Source organism: Hypanus sabinus, assembly GCF_030144855.1.
Source record: "Hypanus sabinus isolate sHypSab1 chromosome 24 unlocalized genomic scaffold, sHypSab1.hap1 SUPER_24_unloc_20, whole genome shotgun sequence".
Taxonomy (NCBI): domain Eukaryota; kingdom Metazoa; phylum Chordata; class Chondrichthyes; order Myliobatiformes; family Dasyatidae; genus Hypanus; species Hypanus sabinus.
Genome location: NW_026778934.1, coordinates 27,742 through 55,000, shown reverse-complemented (window position 1 = coordinate 55,000; position 27,259 = coordinate 27,742). Strand labels below are relative to the sequence as shown.

General features: G+C 55.2%; 1 protein-coding gene across 1 annotated transcript in view; it reads left to right on the top strand.

Moving 5' to 3' along the window:
- Positions 1–27,259, top strand: part of LOC132385480 (uncharacterized) — an 86,022-nt gene that overhangs the window by 46,325 nt on the left and 12,438 nt on the right. Inside the window, exon 4 of the mRNA XM_059957575.1 lies at positions 805–1,011. Within this exon, the coding sequence (XP_059813558.1) occupies positions 805–1,011 (207 nt within the window). The remainder of the gene's footprint in view (positions 1–804; positions 1,012–27,259) is intronic.

Genomic DNA, 27,259 nt, shown 5'->3' with positions numbered 1-27,259 from the left:
AGACCGTTGGGCTCCGCGGGGTGTAAATGCCATCGTGGATAGGGATGGCAACATTCTGGTGTAATGTCTACTGTCTATTTGTAGTTCAGTAATTGTGTTTGCCACTGTTTTGTATATATTGTATAGCACCGAAATTTGTAATAAAGGATTTTGTAATAAAAAAAAAGGAGTGTGTGATGGGACGGTGTGGAAGGAGCTTCACTCTGTGTCTGACCCCGGGAGTGTGTGATGGGATGGTGTGGAGGGAGCTTCACTCTGTATCTGACCCCAGGAGTGTGTGATGGGACGGTGTTGAGGGAGATTCACTCTGTGTCTGACCCCGGGAGTGTGTGATGGGACGGTGTGGAGTGAGCTTCACTCTGTATCTGACCCCAGGAGTATGTGATGGGACGGTGTGGAGGGAGCTTCACTCTGTATCTGACTCCGGGAGTGTGTGATGGGACGGTGTGGAGGGAGATTCACTCTGTGTCTGACCCCGGGTGTGTGTGATGGGACGGTGTGGAGGGAGATTCACTCTGTATCTGACCCCAGGAGTGTGTGATGGGACGGTGTGGAGGGAGATTCACTCTGTGTCTCACCCCGGGTATGTGTGATGGGACGGTATGGAGGGATATTCACTCTGTGTCTCACCCCGGGTGTGTGTGATGGGACGGTGTGGAGGGGGTTTCACTCTGTGTCTCACCCCGGGTGTGTGTGATGGGACGGTATGGAGGGAGTATGGTGTTAATGAATAATGCTGGTTCAGATACTCACCCTCCTCTACCTCTCTTGCCCTCTCCTCTTCCTCCTCCCGCCGCTGCCCAGACAACAGCCTACCTCAGACCCTGCGCCCGGCGCAGGTGAATGGGAATGCAGATGCCATGGTGAAGCGGCCCACCTGCCTGAGCCCGTTACCCTGCCACTCGGTGAGGCAGCAGCCCCACTCTCCACGCGTTGTCCCCGTTCTCCCGGGATCCCCCGGAACCAACTACAAGTCTGCTGCCTCGCAGCTCTCCACCTCCCCGGGGGAAGGTAAGTGCTCATGTGTGCTGGCTGCTGGGACGGGGGTGTCGGGGACGGCAGGAGGGCGGTGGGGCAGATAGTGACAAACCACCCTGGTCTGCAATGGCGCTGACCCCACCCCCTGTCCCTCTAATCACATCAGGGAGGGGGAGAGTTACCTGGACTCTGTGTACCAGGAGATAGCCACACCTAATAGATTAACTAACGTAGATTGCAGTCAAGCACAGGATGGTGTGGCTATGAGTGAGGAAAGTAGGGGAATCCAGGAGGTAGGGCTGGAGGAGATGCAGGCCTTGCTCTTGTCCAACAGATTTGAGGCTTTAACTCCCTGTGAGGGCAGGAGCGGGGACTGTGGGGAGGATGAGCAACCTGCCCATAGCACTGTGGAGTGGGGGGGCCATTCCAGAGGGGGGAGTCAATAGAAGTGTTGTAGTAATAGGGGACAGTATCGTCAGGGGGATAGATAGGGAGAGCGAGAGTCCCGAAGGCTATGTTGCCTGCCTGGTGCCAGGGTTAAGGACATCTCTTCTGGGCTGGAGAGAAACTTGCAGTGGGAGGGCGAGGACCCAGTTGTCTTAGTACACCTCGGTACTAATGACATAGATAGGACAAGGAAGGAGGTTCTGTTACAGGAATATGAGCAGCTAGGGGTCAAATTAAAAAAACAGAACCTCAAGGGTATAATCTCTGGATTATTACCTGAGCCACGAGCAAATTTGGCTAGGTTAAATAAAATTAGGGAGTTAAACGCGTGGCTCAAAGACTGGTGTGGGAGAAGTGGGTTTTGCTTCTTGGGACACTGGCACCAGTACTGGGACAGGAGAGAACTGTTCCAGAGGGATGGGCTTCACCTGAACCGGGCTGGGGTTAGTGTCCTGGCGAATCATGTAACTCGGGCTGCAGAGAGGTCTTTGAACTAACTAGTGGGGGGGAGGATTCTAGAGAGCAAATAATTAAAAAGACAATGGAGAAGGTAATGGATGTAGGTAAAAGTGGAGGAATAAAAAGACAGAGTGTGTCAGGCGGGGAAAGAATGTATGGAGATAAGCGTAAAGTTGTACAAAAGGAAAAGGTAGGAAATAAGTGTCAAACATATTTGAAAGTCCTTTATTTGAATGCACGTAGTATTAGGAATAAAATTGATGAGTTGACGGTACAAATAATTACGTATGGTTATGATATTGTGGCAATTACAGAAACATGGCTGCAGGGTGACCAGGACTGGGAATTAAACATACAAGGGTATTCGACAATTAGGAGAGACAGGCAAGAAGGAAAAGGAGGTGGGGTGGCTATGTTAATAAAGCAAGAAATCACTGCAATAAAGCGAAATGATATTGGCTCAAAGGATCAGGATAATGAAACAATTTGGGTAGAAATAAGAAATAGTAAAGGGAAAAAAGCAGTGGTGGGATTAGTCTATAGGCCTCCAAACAGCTGTAACTCAGTTGGTCAGAGCATAAATCAGGAAATAGTTGGGGCTTGTACTAAGGGAACAGCTATAATTATGGGGGGTTTTAACTTTCATATTGACTAGACTAATCAAGTCGGACACGGCAGCCTTGAAGAAGAGTTTATTGAGTGTATTTGGGATGGGTTCCTTGAACAATACGTTACTGAGCCGACAAGGGGGCAAGCAGTCTTAGATCTGGTCCTGTGTAATGAGACAGGACTAATAAAAAATGTCCTTGTAAAGGATCCCCTTGGAATGAGTGACCATAACATGGTCGAATTCCATATTCAATTAGAGGATGAGAGGGTTGGATCTCAAACAAGCGTACTGAGCTTAAATAAAGGAGACTATGATGGAATGAGAGCGGAATTGCTTAAGATGGATGGGGAAAATAAATTAAAGGGTAGGTCGGTACTTGATCAGTGGTGTATATTCAAGGAGTTATTTTGCAACTATCAAGAAAAATATATTCCACTGAAGAAAAAAGGGTGTAAAAGAAAAAATAGTTATCCGTGGCTAAGTAAAGAAATAAAGCAAAGTATACGACTAAAAAGAAAGTTATATAAGGTAGCCAAATCTAGTGGGAAGATTGAAGATCGAGAAGCTTTTAAAGATCAGCAGCAAATAACAAAAAGATTGATTAAGAAGGGGAAGATAGATTATGAAAGTAAATTGGCGAAAAACATAAAAGCAGATAGTAGGAGTTTTTATAGTTACATAAAAAGAAAAAGGGTGGCTAAAGTAAATGTTGGTCCCCTAGAAGGTGAGACCGGGAAATTAATGGTAGGGGACATAGAGATGGCGGAAAAGCTGAACAAATATTTTGTATCAGTTTTTACAGTAGAGGACACTCAAAGTATCCCAACACTGGATAAACAGGGGGCTCTAGGGGGAGAGAAGCTAACTACGATTCAAATCACCAAGGAAATGGTACTTGATAAGTTAATGGGACTGAAGGTGGATAAATCCCCTGGACCGGATGGCTTGCATCCTAGGGTCTTAAGGGAAGTGGCGGTCGGAGTTGTGGATACATTAGTGATAATTTTTCAAAACTCGCTGGACTCGGCAATGGTCCCGGCAGATTGGAAAAATGCTAATGTAACTCCTTTATTTAAAAAGGGCAATAGACTGAAGGCTGGGAATTATAGGCCAGTTCGCCTAACATCTGTGGTTGGCAAAATTTTGGAATCGATAATTAAGGAAACAGTAACAGGGCATTTGGATAAACATAGCTTAATACTGGTGTCCCTCAGTCCCTCTCTCTCAGAGGGAGATCTGTACACTGACCGGTGTCTCTCAGTCCCTCTCTCTCAGGGGGAGATCTGTACACTGACCGGTGTCTCTCAGTCCCTCTCTCTCAGAGGGAGATCTGTACACTGACCGGTGTCTCTCAGTCCCTCTTTCTCAGGGGAGATCTGTACACTGACTGGTGTCTCTCAGTCCCTCTCTCTCTGGGGGAGATCTGTACACTGACTGGTGTCTCTCAGTCCCTCTCTCTCAGGGGAGATCTGTACACTGACCGGTATCTCTCAGTCCCTCTCTCTCAGGGGGAGATCTGTACACTGACTGGTGTCTCTCAGTCCCTCTCTCTCTGGGGGAGATCTGTAGACTGACCGGTGTCTCTCAGTCCCTCTCTCTCAGGGGAGATCTGTACATTGACCGGTGTCTCTCAGTCCCTCTCTCTCAGGGGGAGATCTGTGCACTGATCGGTGTCTCTCAGTCCCTCTCTCTCTGGGGAGATCTGTACACTGACCGGTGTCTCTCAGTCCCTCTCTCTCAGGGGAGATCTGTGCACTGACCGGTGTCTCTCAGTCCCTCTCTCTCAGGGGGAGATCTGTACACTGACCGGTGTCTCTCAGTCCCTCTCTCTCTGGGGAGATCTGTACACTGACCGGTGTCTCTCAGTCCCTCTCTCTCTGGGGAGATCTGTACACTGACTGGTGTCTCTCAGTCCCTCTCTCTCAGGGGAGATCTGTACACTGACCGGTGTCTCTCAGTCCCTCTCTCTCTGGGGAGATCTGTACACTGACCGGTGTCTCTCAGTCCCTCTCTCTCAGGGGAGATCTGTACACTGACCGGTGTCTCTCAGTCCCTCTCTCTCAGGGGGAGATCTGTACACTGACTGGTGTCTCTCAGTCCCTCTCTCTCTGGGGAGATCTGTACACTGACCGGTGTCTCTCAGTCCCTCTCTCTCAGGGGAGATCTGTACACTGACCAGTGTCTCTCAGTCCCTCTCTCTCAGGGTGAGATCTGTACACTGACTGGTGTCTCTCAGTCCCTCTCTCTCTCAGGGGGAGATCTGTACACTGACCGGTGTCTCTCAGTCCCTCTGTATCTGGGGGAGATCTGTACACTGACCAGTGTCTCTCAGTCCCTCTCTCTCAGGGGGAGATCTGTACACTGACTGGTGTCTCTCAGTCCCTCTCTCTCAGGGGGAGATCTGTACACTGACTGGTGTCTCTCAGTCCCTCTCTCTCTGAGGGAGATCTGTACACTGACCGGTGTCTCTCAGTCCCTCTCTCTCAGGGGGAGATCTGTACACTGACCGGTGTCTCTCAGTCCCTCTCTCTCAGGGGGAGATTGTACACTGACCGGTGTTTCTCAGTCCCTCTCTCTCAGGGGGAGATTGTACACTGACCGGTGTCTCTCAGTCCCTCTCTCTCAGAGGGAGATCTGTACACTGACCGGTGTCTTTCAGTCCCTCTCTCTCAGGGGGAGTTCTGTACACTGACCGGTGTCTCTCAGTCTCTCTCTCTCAGGGGGAGTTCTGTACACTGACCGGTGTCTCTCAGTCTCTCTCTCTCAGGGGAGATCTGTAAACTGACCGGTGTCTCTCAGTCCCTCTCTCTCTGAGGGAGATCTGTACGCTGACCGGTGTCACTCAGTCCCTCTCTCTCAGGGTGAGATCTGTACACTGACCGGTGTCTCTCAGTCCCTCTCTCTCAGGGGGAGATCTGTACACTGACCGGTGTCTCTCTGTCCCTCTCTCTCAGGGGGAGATCTGTACACTGACTGGTGTCTCTCAGTCCCTCTCTCTCTGAGGGAGATCAGTACACTGACCGGTGTCTCTCAGTCCCTCTCTCTCAGGGGGAGATCTGTACACTGACTGGTGTCTCTCTGTCCCTCTCTCTCAGGGGGAGATCTGTACACTGACTGGTGTCTCTCAGTCCCTCTCTCTCTGAGGGAGATCTGTACACTGACCGGTGTTTCTCAGTCCCTCTCTCTCTGAGGGAGATCTGTACACTGACCGGTGTTTCTCAGTCCCTCTCTCTCAGGGGGAGATCTGTACACTGACCGGTGTCTCTCAGTCCCTCTCTCTCAGGGGAGATCTGTACACTGACCGGTGTCTCTCAGTCCCTCTCTCTCAGGGGGAGATCTGTACACTGACCGGTGTCCCTCAGTCCCTCTCTCTCAGGGGAGATCTGTACACTGACCGGTGTCTCTCAGTCCCTCTCTCTCAGGAGGGAGATCTGTAAACTGACCGGTGTCTCTCAGTCCCTCTCTCTCTGAGGGAGATCTGTATGCTGACCGGTGTCACTCAGTCCCTCTCTCTCAGGGTGAGATCTGTACACTGACCGGTGTCTCTCAGTCCCTCTCTCTCAGGGGGAGATCTGTACACTGACCGGTGTCTCTCTGTCCCTCTCTCTCAGGGGGAGATCTGTACACTGACTGGTGTCTCTCAGTCCCTCTCTCTCTGAGGGAGATCTGTACACTGACCGGTGTCTCTCAGTCCCTCTCTCTCAGGGGGAGATCTGTACACTGACCGGTGTCTCTCTGTCCCTCTCTCTCAGGGGGAGATCTGTACACTGACTGGTGTCTCTCAGTCCCTCTCTCTCTGAGGGAGATCTGTACACTGACCGGTGTTTCTCAGTCCCTCTCTCTCTGAGGGAGATCTGTACACTGACTGGTGTCTCTCAGTCCCTCTCTCTCTGAGGGAGATCTGTACACTGACCGGTGTCTCTCAGTCCCTCTCTCTCAGGGGGAGATCTGTACACTGACCGGTGTCTCTCAGTCTCTCTCTCTCAGGGGAGATCTGTACACTGACGGGTGTCTCTCAGTCCCTCTCTCTCAGGGGGAGTTCTGTACACTGACCGGTGTCTCTCAGTACCTCTCTCTCAGGGTGAGATCTGTACACTGACCGGTGTCTCTCAGTCCCTCTCGCTCAGGGGGGAGATCTGTAAACTGACCGGTGTCTCTCAGTCCCTCTCTCTCTGAGGGAGATCTGTACGCTGACCGGTGTCTCTCAGTCCCTCTCTACTGGTGTCTCTCAGTCCCTCTCTCTCAGGGGGAGATCTGTACACTGACCGGTGTCTCTCAGTCCCTCTCTCTCAGGGGGAGATCTGTACACTGACCGGTGTCTCTCAGTCCCTCTCTCTCAGGGGGAGATCTGTACACTGACTGGTGTCTCTCAGTCCCTCTCTCTCAGGGGGAGATCTGTACACTGACTGCTGTCTCTCAGTCCCTCTCTCTCTGAGGGAGATCTGTACACTGACCGGTGTTTCTCAGTCCCTCTCTCTCAGGGGGAGATTGTACACTGACCGGTGTCTCTCAGTCCCTCTCTCTCAGGGGGAGATCTGTACACTGACCGGTGTCTCTCAGTCCCTCTCTCTCAGAGGGAGATCTGTACACTGACCGGTGTCTTTCAGTCCCTCTCTCTCAGGGGGAGTTCTGTACACTGACCGGTGTCTCTCAGTCTCTCTCTCTCAGGGTGAGATCTGTACACTGACCGGTGTCTCTCAGTCCCTCTCTCTCAGGGGGAGTTCTGTACACTGACCGGTGTCTCTCAGTCCCTCTCTCTCAGGGGGGAGATCTGTAAACTGACCGGTGTCTCTCAGTCCCTCTCTCTCTGAGGGAGATCTGTACGCTGACCGGTGTCACTCAGTCCCTCTCTCTCAGGGTGAGATCTGTACACTGACCGGTGTCTCTCTGTCCCTCTCTCTCAGGGGGAGATCTGTACACTGACTGGTGTCTCTCAGTCCCTCTCTCTCTGAGGGAGATCTGTACACTGACCGGTGTCTCTCAGTCCCTCTCTCTCAGGGGGAGATCTGTACACTGACCGGTGTCTCTCTGTCCCTCTCTCTCAGGGGGAGATCTGTACACTGACCGGTGTCTCTCTGTCCCTCTCTCTCAGGGGGAGATCTGTACACTGACTGGTGTCTCTCAGTCCCTCTCTCTCTGAGGGAGATCTGTACACTGACCGGTGTTTCACAGTCCCTCTCTCTCTGAGGGAGATCTGTACACTGACTGGTGTCTCTCAGTCCCTCTCTCTCTGAGGGAGATCTGTACACTGACCGGTGTCTCTCAGTCCCTCTCTCTCAGGGGGAGATCTGTACACTGACCGGTGTCTCTCAGTCTCTCTCTCTCAGGGGAGATCTGTACACTGACCGGTGTCTCTCAGTCCCTCTCTCTCAGGGGGAGTTCTGTACACTGACCGGTGTCTCTCAGTACCTCTCTCTCAGGGTGAGATCTGTACACTGACCGGTGTCTCTCAGTCCCTCTCTCTCAGGGGGAGATCTGTACACTGACCGGTGTCTCTCAGTCCCTCTCGCTCAGGGGGGAGATCTGTAAACTGACCGGTGTCTCTCAGTCCCTCTCTCTCTGAGGGAGATCTGTACGCTGACCGGTGTCTCTCAGTCCCTCTCTCTCAGGGTGAGATCTGTACACTGACCGGTGTCTCTCAGTCCCTCTCTCTCAGGGGGAGATCTGTACACTGACCGGTGTCTCTCAGTCCCTCTCTCTCAGGGGGAGATTGTACACTGACCGGTGTTTCTCAGTCCCTCTCTCTCAGGGGGAGATTGTACACTGACCGGTGTCTCTCAGTCCCTCTCTCTCAGGGGGAGATCTGTACACTGACCGGTGTCTCTCAGTCCCTCTCTCTCAGAGGGAGATCTGTACACTGACCGGTGTCTTTCAGTCCCTCTCTCTCAGGGGGAGTTCTGTACACTGACCGGTGTCTCTCAGTCTCTCTCTCTCAGGGTGAGATCTGTACACTGACCGGTGTCTCTCAGTCTCTCTCTCTCTGGGGGAGATCTGTACACTGACCGGTGTCTCTCTGTCCCTCTCTCTCAGGGGGAGATCTGTACACTGACTGGTGTCTCTCAGTCCCTCTCTCTCTGAGGGAGATCTGTACACTGACCGGTGTCTCTCAGTCCCTCTCTCTCAGGGGGAGATCTGTACACTGACCGGTGTCTCTCTGTCCCTCTCTCTCAGGGGGAGATCTGTACACTGACCGGTGTCTCTCTGTCCCTCTCTCTCAGGGGGAGATCTGTACACTGACTGGTGTCTCTCAGTCCCTCTCTCTCTGAGGGAGATCTGTACACTGACCGGTGTTTCACAGTCCCTCTCTCTCTGAGGGAGATCTGTACACTGACTGGTGTCTCTCAGTCCCTCTCTCTCTGAGGGAGATCTGTACACTGACCGGTGTCTCTCAGTCCCTCTCTCTCAGGGGGAGATCTGTACACTGACCGGTGTCTCTCAGTCTCTCTCTCTCAGGGGAGATCTGTACACTGACCGGTGTCTCTCAGTCCCTCTCTCTCAGGGGGAGTTCTGTACACTGACCGGTGTCTCTCAGTCCCTCTCTCTCAGGGGGAGATCTGTACACTGACCGGTGTCTCTCAGTCCCTCTCGCTCAGGGGGGAGATCTGTAAACTGACCGGTGTCTCTCAGTCCCTCTCTCTCTGAGGGAGATCTGTACGCTGACCGGTGTCTCTCAGTCCCTCTCTCTCAGGGTGAGATCTGTACACTGACCGGTGTCTCTCAGTCCCTCTCTCTCAGGGGGAGATCTGTACACTGACTGGTGTCTCTCTGTCCCTCTCTCTCAGGGGGAGATCTGTACACTGACTGGTGTCTCTCAGTCCCTCTCTCTCTGAGGGAGATCTGTACACTGACCGGTGTCTCTCAGTCCCTCTCTCTCAGTGGGAGATCTGTACACTGACCGGTGTCTCTCTGTCCCTCTCTCTCAGGGGGAGATCTGTACACTGACCGGTGTCTCTCAGTCCCTCTCTCTCAGGGGGAGATCTGTACACTGACTGGTGTCTCTCAGTCCCTCTCTCTCAGGGGGAGATCTGTACACTGACTGGTGTCTCTCAGTCCCTCTCTCTCTGAGGGAGATCTGTACACTGACCGGTGTCTCTCAGTCCCTCTCTCTCAGGGGGAGATCTGTACACTGACCGGTGTCTCTCAGTCCCTCTCTCTCAGGGGGAGATTGTACACTGACCGGTGATTCTCAGTCCCTCTCTCTCAGGGGGAGATTGTACACTGACCGGTGTTTCTCAGTCCCTCTCTCTCAGGGGGAGATTGTACACTGACCGGTGTCTCTCAGTCCCTCTCTCTCTGGGGAGATCTGTACACTGACCGGTGTCTCTCAGTCCCTCTCTCTCAGAGGGAGATCTGTACACGGACCGGTGTCTCTCAGTCCCTCTCTCTCAGGGGGAGATCTGTACGCTGACCGGTGTCTCTCAGTCCCTCTCTCTCAGAGGGAGATCTGTACACGGACCGGTGTCTCTCAGTCCCTCTCTCTCAGGGGGAGTTCTGTACACTGACCGGTGTCTCTCAGTACCTCTCTCTCAGGGTGAGATCTGTACACTGACCGGTGTCTCTCAGTCCCTCTCTCTCAGGGGGAGATCTGTACACTGACCGGTGTCTCTCAGTCCCTCTCGCTCAGGGGGGAGATCTGTAAACTGACCGGTGTCTCTCAGTCCCTCTCTCTCTGAGGGAGATCTGTACGCTGACCGGTGTCTCTCAGTCCCTCTCTCTCAGGGTGAGATCTGTACACTGACCGGTGTCTCTCAGTCCCTCTCTCTCAGGGGGAGATCTGTACACTGACTGGTGTCTCTCTGTCCCTCTCTCTCAGGGGGAGATCTGTACACTGACTGGTGTCTCTCAGTCCCTCTCTCTCTGAGGGAGATCTGTACACTGACCGGTGTCTCTCAGTCCCTCTCTCTCAGTGGGAGATCTGTACACTGACCGGTGTCTCTCTGTCCCTCTCTCTCAGGGGGAGATCTGTACACTGACCGGTGTCTCTCAGTCCCTCTCTCTCAGGGGGAGATCTGTACACTGACTGGTGTCTCTCAGTCCCTCTCTCTCAGGGGGAGATCTGTACACTGACTGGTGTCTCTCAGTCCCTCTCTCTCTGAGGGAGATCTGTACACTGACCGGTGTCTCTCAGTCCCTCTCTCTCAGGGGGAGATCTGTACACTGACCGGTGTCTCTCAGTCCCTCTCTCTCAGGGGGAGATCTGTACACTGACTGGTGTCTCTCAGTCCCTCTCTCTCAGGGGGAGATCTGTACACTGACTGCTGTCTCTCAGTCCCTCTCTCTCTGAGGGAGATCTGTACACTGACCGGTGTCTCTCAGTCCCTCTCTCTCAGGGGGAGATCTGTACGCTGACCGGTGTCTCTCAGTCCCTCTCTCTCAGAGGGAGATCTGTACACTGACCGGTGTCTTTCAGTCCCTCTCTCTCAGGGGGAGTTCTGTACACTGACCGGTGTCTCTCAGTCTCTCTCTCTCAGGGGAGATCTGTACACTGACCGGTGTCTCTCAGTCCCTCTCTCTCAGGGGAGATCTGTACACTGACCGGTGTCTCTCAGTACCTCTCTCTCAGGGGGAGATCTGTACACTGACCGGTGTCTCTCAGTCCCTCTCTCTCAGGGGGGAGATCTGTAAACTGACCGGTGTCTCTCAGTCCCTCTCTCTCTGAGGGAGATCTGTACGCTGACCGGTGTCACTCAGTCCCTCTCTCTCAGGGTGAGATCTGTACACTGACCGGTGTCTCTCAGTCCCTCTCTCTCAGGGGGAGATCTGTACACTGACCGGTGTCTCTCTGTCCCTCTCTCTCAGGGGGAGATCTGTACACTGACTGGTGTCTCTCAGTCCCTCTCTCTCTGAGGGAGATCTGTACACTGACCGGTGTCTCTCAGTCCCTCTCTCTCAGGGGGGGATCTGTACACTGACCGGTGTCTCTCTGTCCCTCTCTCTCAGGGGGAGATCTGTACACTGACTGGTGTCTCTCAGTCCCTCTCTCTCAGGGGGAGATCTGTACACTGACCGGTGTCTCTCAGTCCCTCTCTCTCAGGGGAGATCTGTACACTGACCGGTGTCTCTCAGTCCCTCTCTCTCAGGGGGGAGATCTGTAAACTGACCGGTGTCTCTCAGTCCCTCTCTCTCTGAGGGAGATCTGTACACCGACCGGTGTCACTCAGTCCCTCTCTCTCAGGGTGAGATCTGTACACTGACCGGTGTCTCTCAGTCCCTCTCTCTCAGGGGGAGATCTGTACACTGACCGGTGTCACTCAGTCCCTCTCTCTCAGGGTGAGATCTGTACACTGACTGGTGTCTCTCAGTCCCTCTCTCTCTGAGGGAGATCTGTACACTGACCGGTGTCTCTCAGTCCCTCTCTCTCAGGGGGAGATCTGTACACTGACCGGTGTCTCTCTGTCCCTCTCTCTCAGGGGGAGATCTGTACACTGACTGGTGTCTCTCAGTCCCTCTCTCTCTGAGGGAGATCTGTACACTGACCGGTGTTTCTCAGTCCCTCTCTCTCTGAGGGAGATCTGTACACTGACTGGTGTCTCTCAGTCCCTCTCTCTCTGAGGGAGATCTGTACACAGACCGGTGTCTCTCAGTCCCTCTCTCTCAGGGGGAGATCTGTACACTGACCGGTGTCTCTCAGTCTCTCTCTCTCAGGGGAGATCTGTACACTGACCGGTGTCTCTCAGTCCCTCTCTCTCAGGGGGAGTTCTGTACACTGTCCGGTGTCTCTCAGTCTCTCTCTCTCAGGGGAGATCTGTACACTGACCGGTGTCTCTCAGTCCCTCTCTCTCAGGGGAGATCTGTACACTGACCGGTGTCTCTCAGTACCTCTCTCTCAGGGTGAGATCTGTACACTGACCGGTGTCTCTCAGTCCCTCTCTCTCAGGGGGAGATCTGTACACTGACCGGTGTCTCTCAGTCCCTCTCTCTCAGGGGGGAGATCTGTACACTGACCGGTGTCTCTCAGTACCTCTCTCTCAGGGTGAGATCTGTACACTGACCGGTGTCTCTCAGTCCCTCTCTCTCTGAGGGAGATCTGTACACTGACCGGTGTCTCTCAGTCCCTCTCTCTCAGGGGGAGATCTGTACACTGACCGGTGTCTCTCTGTCCCTCTCTCTCAGGGAGAGATCTGTACACTGACCGGTGTCTCTCAGTCCCTCTCTCTCTGAGGGAGATCTGTACACTGACCGGTGTCTCTCAGTCCCTCTCTCTCAGGGGAGATCTGTACACTGACCGGTGTCTCTCAGTCCCTCTCTCTCTGAGGGAGATCTGTACACTGACCGGTGTCTCTCAGTCCCTCTCTCTCTGAGGGAGATCGGTACACTGACCGGTGTCTTTCAGTCCCTCTCTCTCAGGGGGAGTTCTGTACACTGACCGGTGTCTCTCAGTCCCTCTCTCTCAGGGGAGATCTGTACACTGACCGGTGTCTCTCAGTACCTCTCTCTCAGGGGGAGATCTGTACACTGACCGGTGTCTCTCAGTCCCTCTCTCTCAGGGGGGAGATCTGTAAACTGACCGGTGTCTCTCAGTCCCTCTCTCTCTGAGGGAGATCTGTACGCTGACCGGTGTCACTCAGTCCCTCTCTCTCAGGGTGAGATCTGTACACTGACCGGTGTCTCTCAGTCCCTCTCTCTCAGGGGGAGATCTGTACACTGACCGGTGTCTCTCTGTCCCTCTCTCTCAGGGGGAGATCTGTACACTGACTGGTGTCTCTCAGTCCCTCTCTCTCTGAGGGAGATCTGTACACTGACCGGTGTCTCTCAGTCCCTCTCTCTCAGGGGGGGATCTGTACACTGACCGGTGTCTCTCTGTCCCTCTCTCTCAGGGGGAGATCTGTACACTGACTGGTGTCTCTCAGTCCCTCTCTCTCAGGGGGAGATCTGTACACTGACCGGTGTCTCTCAGTCCCTCTCTCTCAGGGGAGATCTGTACACTGACCGGTGTCTCTCAGTCCCTCTCTCTCAGGGGGGAGATCTGTAAACTGACCGGTGTCTCTCAGTCCCTCTCTCTCTGAGGGAGATCTGTACACCGACCGGTGTCACTCAGTCCCTCTCTCTCAGGGTGAGATCTGTACACTGACCGGTGTCTCTCAGTCCCTCTCTCTCAGGGGGAGATCTGTACACTGACCGGTGTCTCTCAGTCCCTCTCTCTCAGGGTGAGATCTGTACACTGACTGGTGTCTCTCAGTCCCTCTCTCTCTGAGGGAGATCTGTACACTGACCGGTGTCTCTCAGTCTCTCTCTCTCAGGGTGAGATCTGTACACTGACCGGTGTCTCTCAGTCCCTCTCTCTCAGGGGGAGATCTGTACACTGACCGGTGTCTCTCAGTCCCTCTCTCTCAGGGTGAGATCTGTACACTGACTGGTGTCTCTCAGTCCCTCTCTCTCTGAGGGAGATCTGTACACTGACCGGTGTCTCTCAGTCCCTCTCTCTCAGGGGGAGATCTGTACACTGACCGGTGTCTCTCTGTCCCTCTCTCTCAGGGGGAGATCTGTACACTGACTGGTGTCTCTCAGTCCCTCTCTCTCTGAGGGAGATCTGTACACTGACCGGTGTTTCTCAGTCCCTCTCTCTCTGAGGGAGATCTGTACACTGACTGGTGTCTCTCAGTCCCTCTCTCTCTGAGGGAGATCTGTACACAGACCGGTGTCTCTCAGTCCCTCTCTCTCAGGGGGAGATCTGTACACTGACCGGTGTCTCTCAGTCTCTCTCTCTCAGGGGAGATCTGTACACTGACCGGTGTCTCTCAGTCCCTCTCTCTCAGGGGAGATCTGTACACTGACCGGTGTCTCTCAGTACCTCTCTCTCAGGGTGAGATCTGTACACTGACCGGTGTCTCTCAGTCCCTCTCTCTCAGGGGGAGATCTGTACACTGACCGGTGTCTCTCAGTCCCTCTCTCTCAGGGGGGAGATCTGTACACTGACCGGTGTCTCTCAGTACCTCTCTCTCAGGGTGAGATCTGTACACTGACCGGTGTCTCTCAGTCCCTCTCTCTCTGAGGGAGATCTGTACGCTGACCGGTGTCTCAGTCCCTCTCTCTTAGGGTGAGATCTGTACACTGACCGGTGTCTCTCAGTCCCTCTCTCTCAGGGGGAGATCTGTACACTGACCGGTGTCTCTCTGTCCCTCTCTCTCAGGGGGAGATCTGTACACTGACTGGTGTCTCTCAGTCCCTCTCTCTCTGAGGGAGATCTGTACACTGACCGGTGTCTCTCAGTCCCTCTCTCTCACGGGGAGATCTGTACACTGACCGGTGTCTCTCTGTCCCTCTCTCTCAGGGGGAGATCTGTACACTGACCGGTGTCTCTCAGTCCCTCTCTCTCTGAGGGAGATCTGTACACTGACCGGTGTCTCTCAGTCCCTCTCTCTCAGGGGAGATCTGTACACTGACCGGTGTCTCTCAGTCCCTCTCTCTCAGGGGAGATCTGTACACTGACCGGTGTCTCTCAGTCCCTCTCTCTCTGGGGAGATCTGTACACTGACCGGTGTCTCTCAGTCCCTCTCTCTCAGAGGGAGATCTGTACACTGACCGGTGTCTCTCAGTCCCTCTCTCTCTGAGGGAGATCTGTACACTGACCGGTGTCTCTCAGTCCCTCTCTCTCAGGGGAGATCTGTACACTGACTGTTGTCTCTCTGTCCCTCTCTCTCAGGGGGAGATCTGTACACTGACCGGTGTCTCTCAGTCCCTCTCTCTCTGAGGGAGATCTGTACACTGACCGGTGTCTCTCAGTCCCTCTCTCTCACGGGGAGATCTGTACACTGACCGGTGTCTCTCTGTCCCTCTCTCTCAGGGGAGATCTGTACACTGTCCGGTGTCTCTCAGTCTCTCTCTCTCAGGGTGAGATCTGTACACTGACCGGTGTCTCTCAGTCCCTCTCTCTCAGGGTGAGATCTGTACACTGACCGGTGTCTCTCAGTCCCTCTCTCTCAGGGGGAGATCTGTACACTGACCGGTGTCTCTCAGTCCCTCTCTCTCAGGGGGAGATTGTACACTGACCGGTGTTTCTCAGTCCCTCTCTCTCAGGGGGAGATTGTACACTGACCGGTGTCTCTCAGTCCCTCTCTCTCAGGGGGAGATCTGTACACTGACCGGTGTCTCTCAGTCCCTCTCTCTCTGAGGGAGATCTGTACACTGACCGGTGTCTCTCAGTCCCTCTCTCTCAGGGGAGATCTGTACACTGACTGTTGTCTCTCTGTCCCTCTCTCTCAGGGGGAGATCTGTACACTGACCGGTGTCTCTCAGTCCCTCTCTCTCTGAGGGAGATCTGTACACTGACCGGTGTCTCTCAGTCCCTCTCTCTCACGGGGAGATCTGTACACTGACCGGTGTCTCTCTGTCCCTCTCTCTCAGGGGGAGATCTGTACACTGACCGGTGTCTCTCAGTCCCTCTCTCTCTGAGGGAGATCTGTACACTGACCGGTGTCTCTCAGTCCCTCTCTCTCAGGGGAGATCTGTACACTGACCGGTGTCTCTCAGTCCCTCTCTCTCAGGGGAGATCTGTACACTGACCGGTGTCTCTCAGTCCCTCTCTCTCTGGGGAGATCTGTACACTGACCGGTGTCTCTCAGTCCCTCTCTCTCAGAGGGAGATCTGTACACTGACCGGTGTCTCTCAGTCCCTCTCTCTCTGAGGGAGATCTGTACACTGACCGGTGTCTCTCAGTCCCTCTCTCTCTGAGGGAGATCTGTACACTGACCGGTGTCTCTCAGTCCCTCTCTCTCTGAGGGAGATCTGTACACTGACCGGTGTCTCTCAGTCCCTCTCTCTGAGGGAGATCTGTACACTGACCGGTGTCTCTCAGTCCCTCTCTCTCAGGGGGAGATCTGTACACTAACCGGTGTCTCTCAGTCCCTCTCTCTCTGGGTGAGATCTGTACACTGACTGGTGTCTCTCAGTCCCTCTCTCTCAGGGGGAGATCTGTACACTGACTGGTGTCTCTCAGTCCCTCTCTCTCAGGGGGAGATCTGTACACTGACTGGTGTCTCTCAGTCCCTCTCTCTCAGGGGGAGATCTGTACACTGACCGGTGTCTCTCAGTCCCTCTCTCTCAGGGGAGATCTGTACACTGACCGGTGTCTCTCAGTCCCTCTCTCTCTGGGTGAGATCTGTACACTGACTGGTGTCTCTCAGTCCCTCTCTCTCAGGGGGAGATCTGTACACTGACTGGTGTCTCTCAGTCCCTCTCTCTCAGGGGGAGATCTGTACACTGACTGGTGTCTCTCAGTCCCTCTCTCTCAGGGGGAGATCTGTACACTGACCGGTGTCTCTCAGTCCCTCTCTCTCAGGGGAGATCTGTACACTGACCTGTGTCTCTCAGTCCCTCTCTCTCTGGGGAGATCTGTACACTGACCGGTGTCTCTCAGTCCCTCTCTCTCTGGGGGAGATCTGTACACTGACCGGTGTCTCTCAGTCCCTCTCTCTCTGGGGGAGATCTGTACACTGACCGGTGTCTCTCAGTCCCTCTCTCTCAGGGGAGATCTGTACACTGACCAGAGGAGGATCACGAGGATGATCTCAGGGACGAAAGGGTTAATGAATGATGAGTGTTTGATGGCTCTGGGCCCGTCCGCAATGGAGTTTAGAAGCACGGTGGGGGGGGGGGGGGGGGGAGGGTGACGATCCACTGGGACAGCGAACACTGAGAGGCCGAGGTGGGGAGGATGTTTCCCACAGTCTCGGGCCGGAGGGCACAGCCTCCAAATACACACTCATCCCTTCAGAACGGAGATGAGGAGCCCGAGGGTGGTGAACCTGGGGAATTCATTGCCACAGACGGCCGAGTCATCGGGTGTATTTAGAACAGAGTTTGACAGGTTCCTGATTTGTCAGGACATCAAAGGTTATCAGAGTCAGGTTTAATATCACCAGCATGTGTTGTGAAATTCGTCCTCTTGGCAGCACAATACTAGACAAACGTGAATTACAGTTTATATATACTGTACACATTTAGTTAAATTTGATAAAAAGTGCAAAAATGGAAATAAAAAGCAATGTCCAAAGTCCATTCAGAAATCGGATGGCAGAGGGGAAGAAGCTGTTTCTGAATCGCTGAGTGTGTGCTGTCAGGCTTCTGTACCTCCCTCCCAATGGTAACGATGAGACGAGGGCGTGTCCTGGGTGACGGAGGGTCCTTCTGTACCTCCCTCCTGATGGTAACGATGAGACGAGGGTGTGTCCTGGGTGACGGAGGGTCCTTCTGTACCCCCTCCCGATGGTAACGATGAGGAGAGGGCGTGTCCTGGGTGACGGAGGGTCCTTCTGTACCCCCTCCCGATGGTAACGATGAGGAGAGGGCGTGTCCTGAGTGACGGAGGGTCCTTCTGTACCTCCCTCCCGATGGTAACGATGAGAAGAGGGCGTGTCCTGGGTGACGGAGGGTCCTTCTGTACCTCCCTCCCGATGGTAACGATGAGGAGAGGGCGTGTCCTGAGTGAGGGAGGGTCCTTCTGTACCCCCTCCCGATGGTAACGATGAGGAGAGGGCGTGTCCTGAGTGAGGGAGGGTCCTTCTGTACCCCCTCCCGATGGTAACGATGAGGAGAGGGCGTGTCCTGAGTGAGGGAGGGTCCTTCTGTACCCCCTCCCGATGGTAACGATGAGGAGAGGGCGTGTCCTGGGTGACGGAGGGTCCTTCTGTACCCCCTCCCGATGGTAACGATGAGGAGAGGGCGTGTCCTGAGTGAGGGAGGGTCCTTCTGTACCTCCCTCCCGATGGTAACGATGAGGAGAGGGCGTGTCCTGAGTGAGGGAGGGTCCTTCTGTACCTCCCTCCCGATGGTAACGATGAGGAGAGGGCGTGTCCTGAGTGACGGAGGGTCCTTCTGTACCTCCCTCCCGATGGTAACGATGAGGAGAGGGCGTGTCCTGAGTGAGGGAGGGTCCTTCTGTACCTCCCTTCCGATGGTAACGATGAGGAGAGGGCGTGTCCTGGGTGACGGAGGGTCCTTCTGTACCTCCCTCCCGATGGTAACGATGAGGAGAGGGCGTGTCCTGGGTGACGGAGGGTCGTTCTGTACCTCCCTCCCGATGGTAACGATGAGGAGAGGGCGTGTCCTGAGTGAGGGAGGGTCCTTCTGTCCTCCCTCCCGATGGTAACGATGAGGAGAGGGCGTGTCCTGGGTGAGGGAGGGTCCTTCTGTACCCCCCTCCCGATGGTAACGATGAGGAGAGGGCGTGTCCTGAGTGAGGGAGGGTCCTTCTGTCCACCCTCCCGATGGTAACGATGAGGAGAGGGCGTGTCCTGAGTGAGGGAGGGTCCTTCTGTACCTCCCTCCCGATAGTAACGATGAGAAGAGGGCGTGTCCTGGGTGACGGAGGGTCCTTCTGTACCTCCCTCCCGATTGTAACGATGAGAAGAGGGCGTGTCCTGGGTGACGGAGGGTCCTTCTGTACCCCCTCCCGATGGTAACGATGAGAGGAGGGCGTGTCCTGGGGACGGAGGGTCCTTCTGTACCTCCCTCCCGATGGTAACGATGAGGAGAGGGCGTGTCCTGAGTGAGGGAGGGTCCTTCTGTACCTCCCTCCCGATGGTAACGATGAGGAGAGGGCGTGTCCTGGGTGACGGAGGGTCCTTCTGTACCCCCTCCCGATGGTAACGATGAGGAGAGGGCGTGTCCTGAGTGAGGGAGGGTCCTTCTGTACCTCCCTCCCGATGGTAACGATGAGGAGAGGGCGTGTCCTGGGTGACGGAGGGTCCTTCTGTACCTCCCTCCCGATGGTAACGATGAGGAGAGGGCGTGTCCTGGGTGTCGGAGGGTCCTTCTGTACCTCCCTCCCGATGGTAACGATGAGGAGAGGGCGTGTCCTGGGTGACGGAGGATCCTTCTGTACCTCCCTCCTGATGGTAACGATGAGAAGAGGGCGTGTCCTGAGTGACGGTCCTTCTGTACCTCCCTCCCGATGGTAACGATGAGGAGAGGGCGTGTCCTGGGTGAGGGATGGTCCTTCTGTACCCCCTCCCGATGGTAACGATGAGGAGAGGGCGTGTCCTGAGTGACGGAGGGTCCTTCTGTACCTCCCTCCCGATGGTAACGATGAGGAGAGGGCGTGTCCTGAGTGACGGTCCTTCTGTACCTCCCTCCCGATGGTAACGATGAGGAGAGGGCGTGTCCTGGGTGACGGAGGGTCCTTCTGTACCTCCCTCCCGATGGTAAAGATGAGGAGAGGGCGTGTCCTGAGTGAGGGAGGGTCCTTCTGTACCTCCCTCCCGATGGTAAAGATGAGAAGAGGGCGTGTCCTGAGTGACGGAGGGTCCTTCTGTACCTCCCTCCCGATGGTAACGATGAGGAGAGGGCGTGTCCTGGGTGACGGTCCTTCTGTACCCACTCCCGATGGTAACGATGAGAAGAGGGCGTGTCCTGGGTGACGGAGGGTCCTTCTGTACCTCCCTCCCGATGGTAACGATGAGGAGAAGGCGTGTCCTGAGTGAGGGAGGGTCCTTCTGTACCCCCTCCCGATGGTAACGATGAGGAGAGGGCGTGTCCTGGGTGACGGAGGGTCCTTCTGTACCCCCTCCCGATGGTAACGATGAGGAGAGGGCGTGTCCTGAGTGAGGGAGGGTCCTTCTGTACCTCCCTCCCGATGGTAACGATGAGGAGAGGGCGTGTCCTGAGTGAGGGAGGGTCCTTCTGTACCTCCCTCCCGATGGTAACGATGAGGAGAGGGCGTGTTCTGGGTGAGGGAGGGTCCTTCTGTACCTCCCTCCCGATGGTAACGATGAGGAGAGGGCGTGTCCTGAGTGAGGGAGGGTCCTTCTGTACCTTCCTCCCGATGGTAACGATGAGGAGAGGGCGTGTCCTGAGTGAGGGAGGGTCCTTCTGTACCTCCCTCCCGATGGTAACGATGAGGAGAGGGCGTGTCCTGAGTGAGGGAGGGTCCTTCTGTACCTCCCTTCCGATGGTAACGATGAGGAGAGGGCGTGTCCTGGGTGACGGAGGGTCCTTCTGTACCTCCCTCCCGATGGTAACGATGAGGAGAGGGCGTGTCCTGGGTGACGGTCCTTCTGTACCTCCCTCCCGATGGTAACGATGAGGAGAGGGCGTGTCCTGGGTGACGGAGGGTCCTTCTGTACCTCCCTCCCGATGGTAACGATGAGGAGACGGCGTGTCCTGGGTGAGGGAGGGTCCTTCTGTACCCCCCTCCCGATGGTAACGATGAGGAGAGGGCGTGTCCTGAGTGAGGGAGGGTCCTTCTGTCCACCCTCCCGATGGTAACGATGAGGAGAGGGCGTGTCCTGAGTGAGGGAGGGTCCTTCTGTACATCCCTCCCGATGGTAACGATGAGGAGAGGGCGTGTCCTGGGTGACGGAGGGTCCTTCTGTACCTCCCTCCTGATGGTAACGATGAGAAGAGGGCGTGTCCTGGGTGACGGAGGGTCCTTCTGTACCTCCCTCCCGATGGTAACGATGAGGAGAGGGCGTGTCCTGAGTGACGGAGGGTCCTTCTGTCCACCCTCCCGATGGTAACGATGAGGAGAGGGCGTGTCCTGAGTGACGGAGGGTCCTTCTGTACCTCCCTCCCGATGGTAACGATGAGGAGAGGGCGTGTCCTGGATGAGGGAGGGTCCTTCTGTACCTCCCTCCCGATGGTAACGATGAGGAGAGGGCGTGTCCTGAGTGACGGTCCTTCTGTACCTCCCTCCCGATGGTAACGATGAGGAGAGGGCGTGTCCTGGGTGAGGGATGGTCCTTCTGTACCCCCTCCCGATGGTAACGATGAGGAGAGGGCGTGTCCTGAGTGACGGAGGGTCCTTCTGTACCTCCCTCCCGATGGTAACGATGAGGAGAGGGCGTGTCCTGAGTGACGGACCTTCTGTACCTCCCTCCCGATGGTAACGATGAGGAGAGGGCGTGTCCTGGGTGACGGAGGGTCCTTCTGTACCTCCCTCCCGATGGTAAAGATGAGGAGAGGGCGTGTCCTGAGTGAGGGAGGGTCCTTCTGTACCTCCCTCCCGATGGTAACGATGAGAAGAGGGCGTGTCCTGAGTGACGGAGGGTCCTTCTGTACCTCCCTCCCGATGGTAACGATGAGGAGAGGGCGTGTCCTGGGTGACGGTCCTTCTGTACCTCCCTCCCGATGGTAACGATGAGGAGAGGGCGTGTCCTGAGTGACGGAGGGTCCTTCTGTACCCCCTCCCGATGGTAACGATGAGAGGAGGGCGTGTCCTGGGTGACGGAGGGTCCTTCTGTACCTCCCACCCGATGGTAACGATGAGGAGAGGGCGTGTCCTGGGTGACGGAGGGTCCTTCTGTACCTCCCTCCCGATGGTAACGATGAGGAGAGGGCGTGTCCTGAGTGACGGTCCTTCTGTACCTCCCTCCCGATGGTAACGATGAGGAGAGGGCGTGTCCTGGGTGACGGAGGGTCCTTCTGTACCTCCCTCCCGATGGTAACGATGAGGAGAGGGCGTGTCCTGAGTGAGGGAGGGTCCTTCTGTACCTCCCTCCCGATGGTAACGATGAGAAGAGGGCGTGTCCTGGGTGTCGGAGGGTCCTTCTGTACCTCCCTCCCGATGGTAACGATGAGGAGAGGGTGTGTCCTGGGTGACGGAGGGTCCTTCTGTACCCCCTCCCGATGGTAACGATGAGGAGAGGTCGTGTCCTGAGTGAGGGAGGGTCCTTCTGTACCCCCTCCCGATGGTAACGATGAGGAGAGGGCGTGTCCTGAGTGAGGGAGGGTCCTTCTGTACCCCCTCCCGATGGTAACGATGAGGAGAGGGCGTGTCCTGGGTGACGGAGGGTCCTTCTGTACCTCCCTCCCGATGGTAACGATGAGAAGAGGGCGTGTCCTGGGTGACGGAGGGTCCTTCTGTACCTCCCTCCCGATGGTAACGAGGAGGAGAGGGCGTGTCCTGGGTGACGGAGGGTCCTTCTGTACCTCCCTCCCGATGGTAACGATGAGGAGAGGGCATGTCCTGGGTGAGGGAGGGTCCTTCTGTACCCCCTCCCGATGGTAACGATGAGGAGAGGGTGTGTCCTGGGTGACGGAGGGTCCTTCTGTACCCCCTCCCGATGGTAACGATGAGGAGAGGCCGTGTCCTGAGTGACGGAGGGTCCTTCTGTACCCCCTCCCGATGGTAACGATGAGAGGAGGGCGTGTCCTGGGTGAGGGAGGGTCCTTCTGTACCTCCCTCCCGATGGTAACGATGAGGAGAGGGCGTGTCCTGGATGAGGGATGGTCCTTCTGTACCTCCCTCCCGATGGTAACGATGAGGAGAGGGCGTGTCCTGAGTGACGGAGGGTCCTTCTGTACCCCCTCCCGATGGTAACGATGAGGAGAGGGCGTGTCCTGAGTGACGGAGGGTCCTTCTGTACCTCCCTCCCGATGGTAACGATGAGGAGAGGGCGTGTCCTGGGTGACGGAGGGTCCTTCTGTACCTCCCTCCCGATGGTAACGATGAGGAGAGGGCGTGTCCTGAGTGACAGAGGGTCCTTCTGTACCCCCTCCCGATGGTAACGATGAGGAGAGGGCGTGTCCTGGGTGATGGAGGGTCCTTCTGTACCCCCTCCCGATGGTAACGATGAGGAGAGGGCGTGTCCTGGGTGACGGAGGGTCCTTCTGTACCTCCCTCCCGATGGTAACGATGAGGAGAGGGCGTGTCCTGAGTGACGGAGGGTCCTTCTGTACCCCCTCCCGATGGTAACGATGAGAAGAGGGCGTGTCCTGGGTGACGGAGGGTCCTTCTGTACCCCCTCCCGATGGTAACGATGAGAAGAGGGCGTGTCCTGGGTGACGGAGGGTCCTTCTGTACCTCCCTCCCGATGGGAACGATGAGGAGAGGGCGTGTCCTGGGTGACGGAGGGTCCTTCTTTACCTCCCTCCCGATGGTAACGATGAGAAGAGGGCGTGTCCTGGGTGACGGAGGGTCCTTCTGTACCCCCTCCCGATGGTAACGATGAGGAGAGGGCGTGTCCTGGGTGACGGAGGGTCCTTCTGTACCTCCCTCCCGATGGTAACGATGAGGAGAGGGCGTGTCCTGAGTGACGGAGGGTCCTTCTGTACCTCCCTCCCGATGGTAACGATGAGGAGAGGGCGTGTCCTGGATGAGGGAGGGTCCTTCTGTACCTCCCTCCCGATGGTAACGATGAGGAGAGGGCGTGTCCTGAGTGACGGTCCTTCTGTACCTCCCTCCCGATGGTAACGATGAGGAGAGGGCGTGTCCTGGGTGAGGGAGGGTCCTTCTGTACCTCCCTCCCGATGGTAACGATGAGAAGAGGGCGTGTCCTGGGTGACGGAGGGTCCTTCTGTACCCCCTCCCGATGGTAACGATGAGAAGAGGGCGTGTCCTGGGTGACGGAGGGTCCTTCTGTACCTCCCTCCCGATGGGAACGATGAGGAGAGGGCGTGTCCTGGGTGACGGAGGGTCCTTCTGTACCTCCCTCCCGATGGTAACGATGAGAAGAGGGCGTGTCCTGGGTGACGGAGGGTCCTTCTGTACCCCCTCCCGATGGTAACGATGAGGAGAGGGCGTGTCCTGGGTGACGGAGGGTCCTTCTCTACCTCCCTCCCGATGGTAACGATGAGGAGAGGGCGTGTCCTGAGTGACGGAGGGTCCTTCTGTACCTCCCTCCCGATGGTAACGATGAGGAGAGGGCGTGTCCTGGATGAGGGAGGGTCCTTCTGTACCTCCCTCCCGATGGTAACGATGAGGAGAGGGCGTGTCCTGAGTGACGGTCCTTCTGTACCTCCCTCCCGATGGTAACGATGAGGAGAGGGTGTGTCCTGGGTGACGGAGGGTCCTTCTGTACCCCCTCCCGATGGTAACGATGAGGAGAGGCCGTGTCCTGAGTGACGGAGGGTCCTTCTGTACCCCCTCCCGATGGTAACGATGAGAGGAGGGCGTGTCCTGGGTGAGGGAGGGTCCTTCTGTACCTCCCTCCCGATGGTAACGATGAGGAGAGGGCGTGTCCTGAGTGACGGAGGGTCCTTCTGTACCTCCCTCCCGATGGTAACGATGAGGAGAGGGCGTGTCCTGAGTGACGGAGGGTCCTTCTGTGCCCCCTCCCGATGGTAACGATGAGGAGAGGGCGTGTCCTGAGTGACGGAGGGTCCTTCTGTACCTCCCTCCCGATGGTAACGATGAGGAGAGGGCGTGTCCTGGGTGACGGAGGGTCCTTCTGTACCTCCCTCCCGATGGTAACGATGAGGAGAGGGCGTGTCCTGAGTGACAGAGGGTCCTTCTGTACCCCCTCCCGATGGTAACGATGAGGAGAGGGCGTGTCCTGGGTGACGGAGGGTCCTTCTGTACCCCCTCCCGATGGTAACGATGAGGAGAGGGCGTGTCCTGGGTGACGGAGGCTCCTTCTGTACCTCCCTCCCGATGGTAACGATGAGGAGAGGGCGTGTCCTGAGTGACGGAGGGTCCTTCTGTACCCCCTCCCGATGGTAACGATGAGAAGAGGGCGTGTCCTGGGTGACGGAGGGTCCTTCTGTACCCCCTCCCGATGGTAACGATGAGAAGAGGGCGTGTCCTGGGTGACGGAGGGTCCTTCTGTACCCCCTCCCGATGGTAACGATGAGGAGAGGGCGTGTCCTGGGTGACGGAGGGTCCTTCTGTACCTCCCTCCCGATGGTAACGATGAGAAGAGGGCGTGTCCTGGGTGACGGAGGGTCCTTCTGTACCCCCTCCCGATGGTAACGATGAGGAGAGGGCGTGTCCTGGGTGACGGAGGGTCCTTCTGTACCTCCCTCCCGATGGTAACGATGAGGAGAGGGCGTGTCCTGAGTGACGGAGGGTCCTTCTGTACCTCCCTCCCGATGGTAACGATGAGGAGAGGGCGTGTCCTGGATGAGGGATGGTCCTTCTGTACCTCCCTCCCGATGGTAACGATGAGGAGAGGGCGTGTCCTGAGTGACGGTCCTTCTGTACCTCCCTCCCGATGGTAACGATGAGGAGAGGGCGTGTCCTGGGTGAGGGAGGGTCCTTCTGTACCTCCCTCCCGATGGTAACGATGAGAAGAGGGCGTTTCCTGGGTGACGGAGGGTCCTTCTGTACCTCCCTCCTGATGGTAACGATGAGGAGAGGGCGTGTCCTGAGTGACGGAGGGTCCTTCTGTACCCCCTCCCGATGGTAACGATGAGGAGAGGGCGTGTCCTGGGTGACTGAGGGTCCTTCTGTACCTCCCTCCCGATGGTAACGATGAGGAGAGGGCGTGTCCTGGGTGACGGAGGGTCCTTCTGTACCTCCCTCCCGATGGTAACGATGAGGAGAGGGCGTGTCCTGAGTGACGGAGGGTCCTTCTGTACCTCCCTCCCGATGGTAACGATGAGGAGAGGGCGTGTCCTGGGTGAGGGAGGGTCCTTCTGTACCTCCCTCCCGATGGTAACGATGAGGAGAGGGCGTGTCCTGAGTGACGGTCCTTCTGTACCTCCCTCCCGATGGTAACGATGAGGAGAGGGCGTGTCCTGGGTGACGGAGGGTCCTTCTGTACCTCCCTCCCGATGGTAACGATGAGGAGAGGGCGGGTCCTGGGTGTCGGAGGGTCCTTCTGTACCTCCCTCCCGATGGTAACGATGAGACGAGGGCGTGTCCTGGGTGACGGAGGGTCCTTCTGTACCCCCTCCCGATGGTAACGATGAGGAGAGGGCGTGTCCTGGGTGAGGGAGGGTCCTTCTGTACCTCCCTCCCGATGGTAACGATGAGGAGAGGGCTGAAGAAGATAAATGCTGTGAATCTAACATTGGTAAACCAAAAATTGCGGTAATAGGATGAGGATGTAAATCAATATTCAAAACCGCAGAAATAATATTAAAAATATCTTTCCAATATTTCTCCAAAAATGAACACGACCAAAACATGTGAGTTAAAGACGCAATTTCAGAATGACATCTATCACAAATAGGACTTATATGAGAGTAAAAATGAGCTAATTTATCCTTGGACATATGGGCCCTATGTACAACCTTAAATTGTATTAGTGATTGTTTGGCACATAACGATGATGTATTAACTAATTGAAGAATTCTATCCCAATTCTCACTAGAAATACTAAAACTAAGCTCTCTTTCCCAATCCTGTTTAGTCTTATAAAGGGGCTCTGAACGTATCTTCATAATTATATTATAAAGTTTTGAAATAAGCTCTTTTTGAAAAGGGTCTAATTCAAATAAACTCTCCAAAGTATCTGAAGGCAGAAAATTTGGAAACGTAGAGAGTACAGAACTTAAAAAATGTCTAATCTGTAAATATCTAAAAAAATGAAATCTCGGCAAGTTATATCTGTTGGATAATTGTTCAAAAGACATGAAACAATTATCTAAAAATAAATCAGAAAATCTTAGTAATCCCTTAGTTTTCCAAGCTGAATAAGCTTGATCTATAATGGAAGGGTGAAAAAAACAATTAGATACAATAGGACTATTTAAAACGAATTGAGTCAACCCAAAAAATCTCCGAAATTGAAACCATATACGCAATGTATGTTTAACTATCGGGTTGTCAATTCGTTTCGGCAATTTAGAAAGAGCAAAAGGGAGAGAAGTCCCTAAAATAGAACCCAAAGCATAAGCTGATACCGATTTAGTTTCTAAACTCACCCAACAAGGGCCAAAAGATCCACCCCCATCTTTCAACCTCGTGATCTTTCACTTGCAGAGGGCCAGGTTCTGCAGCTCGTTGATCGGGACTGTAGGAATGATGGTGTTAAATGCTGAGCTCTGGTCAATGAACACTATCCTGACGTGTGTTTGTATTGTCCAGGCAATCCACGGCTGAGTCAAGAGCCATTGAGATTGCGACTGCGATAGACAAATTGCAGTGGGCCCAGGTCCTTGCTG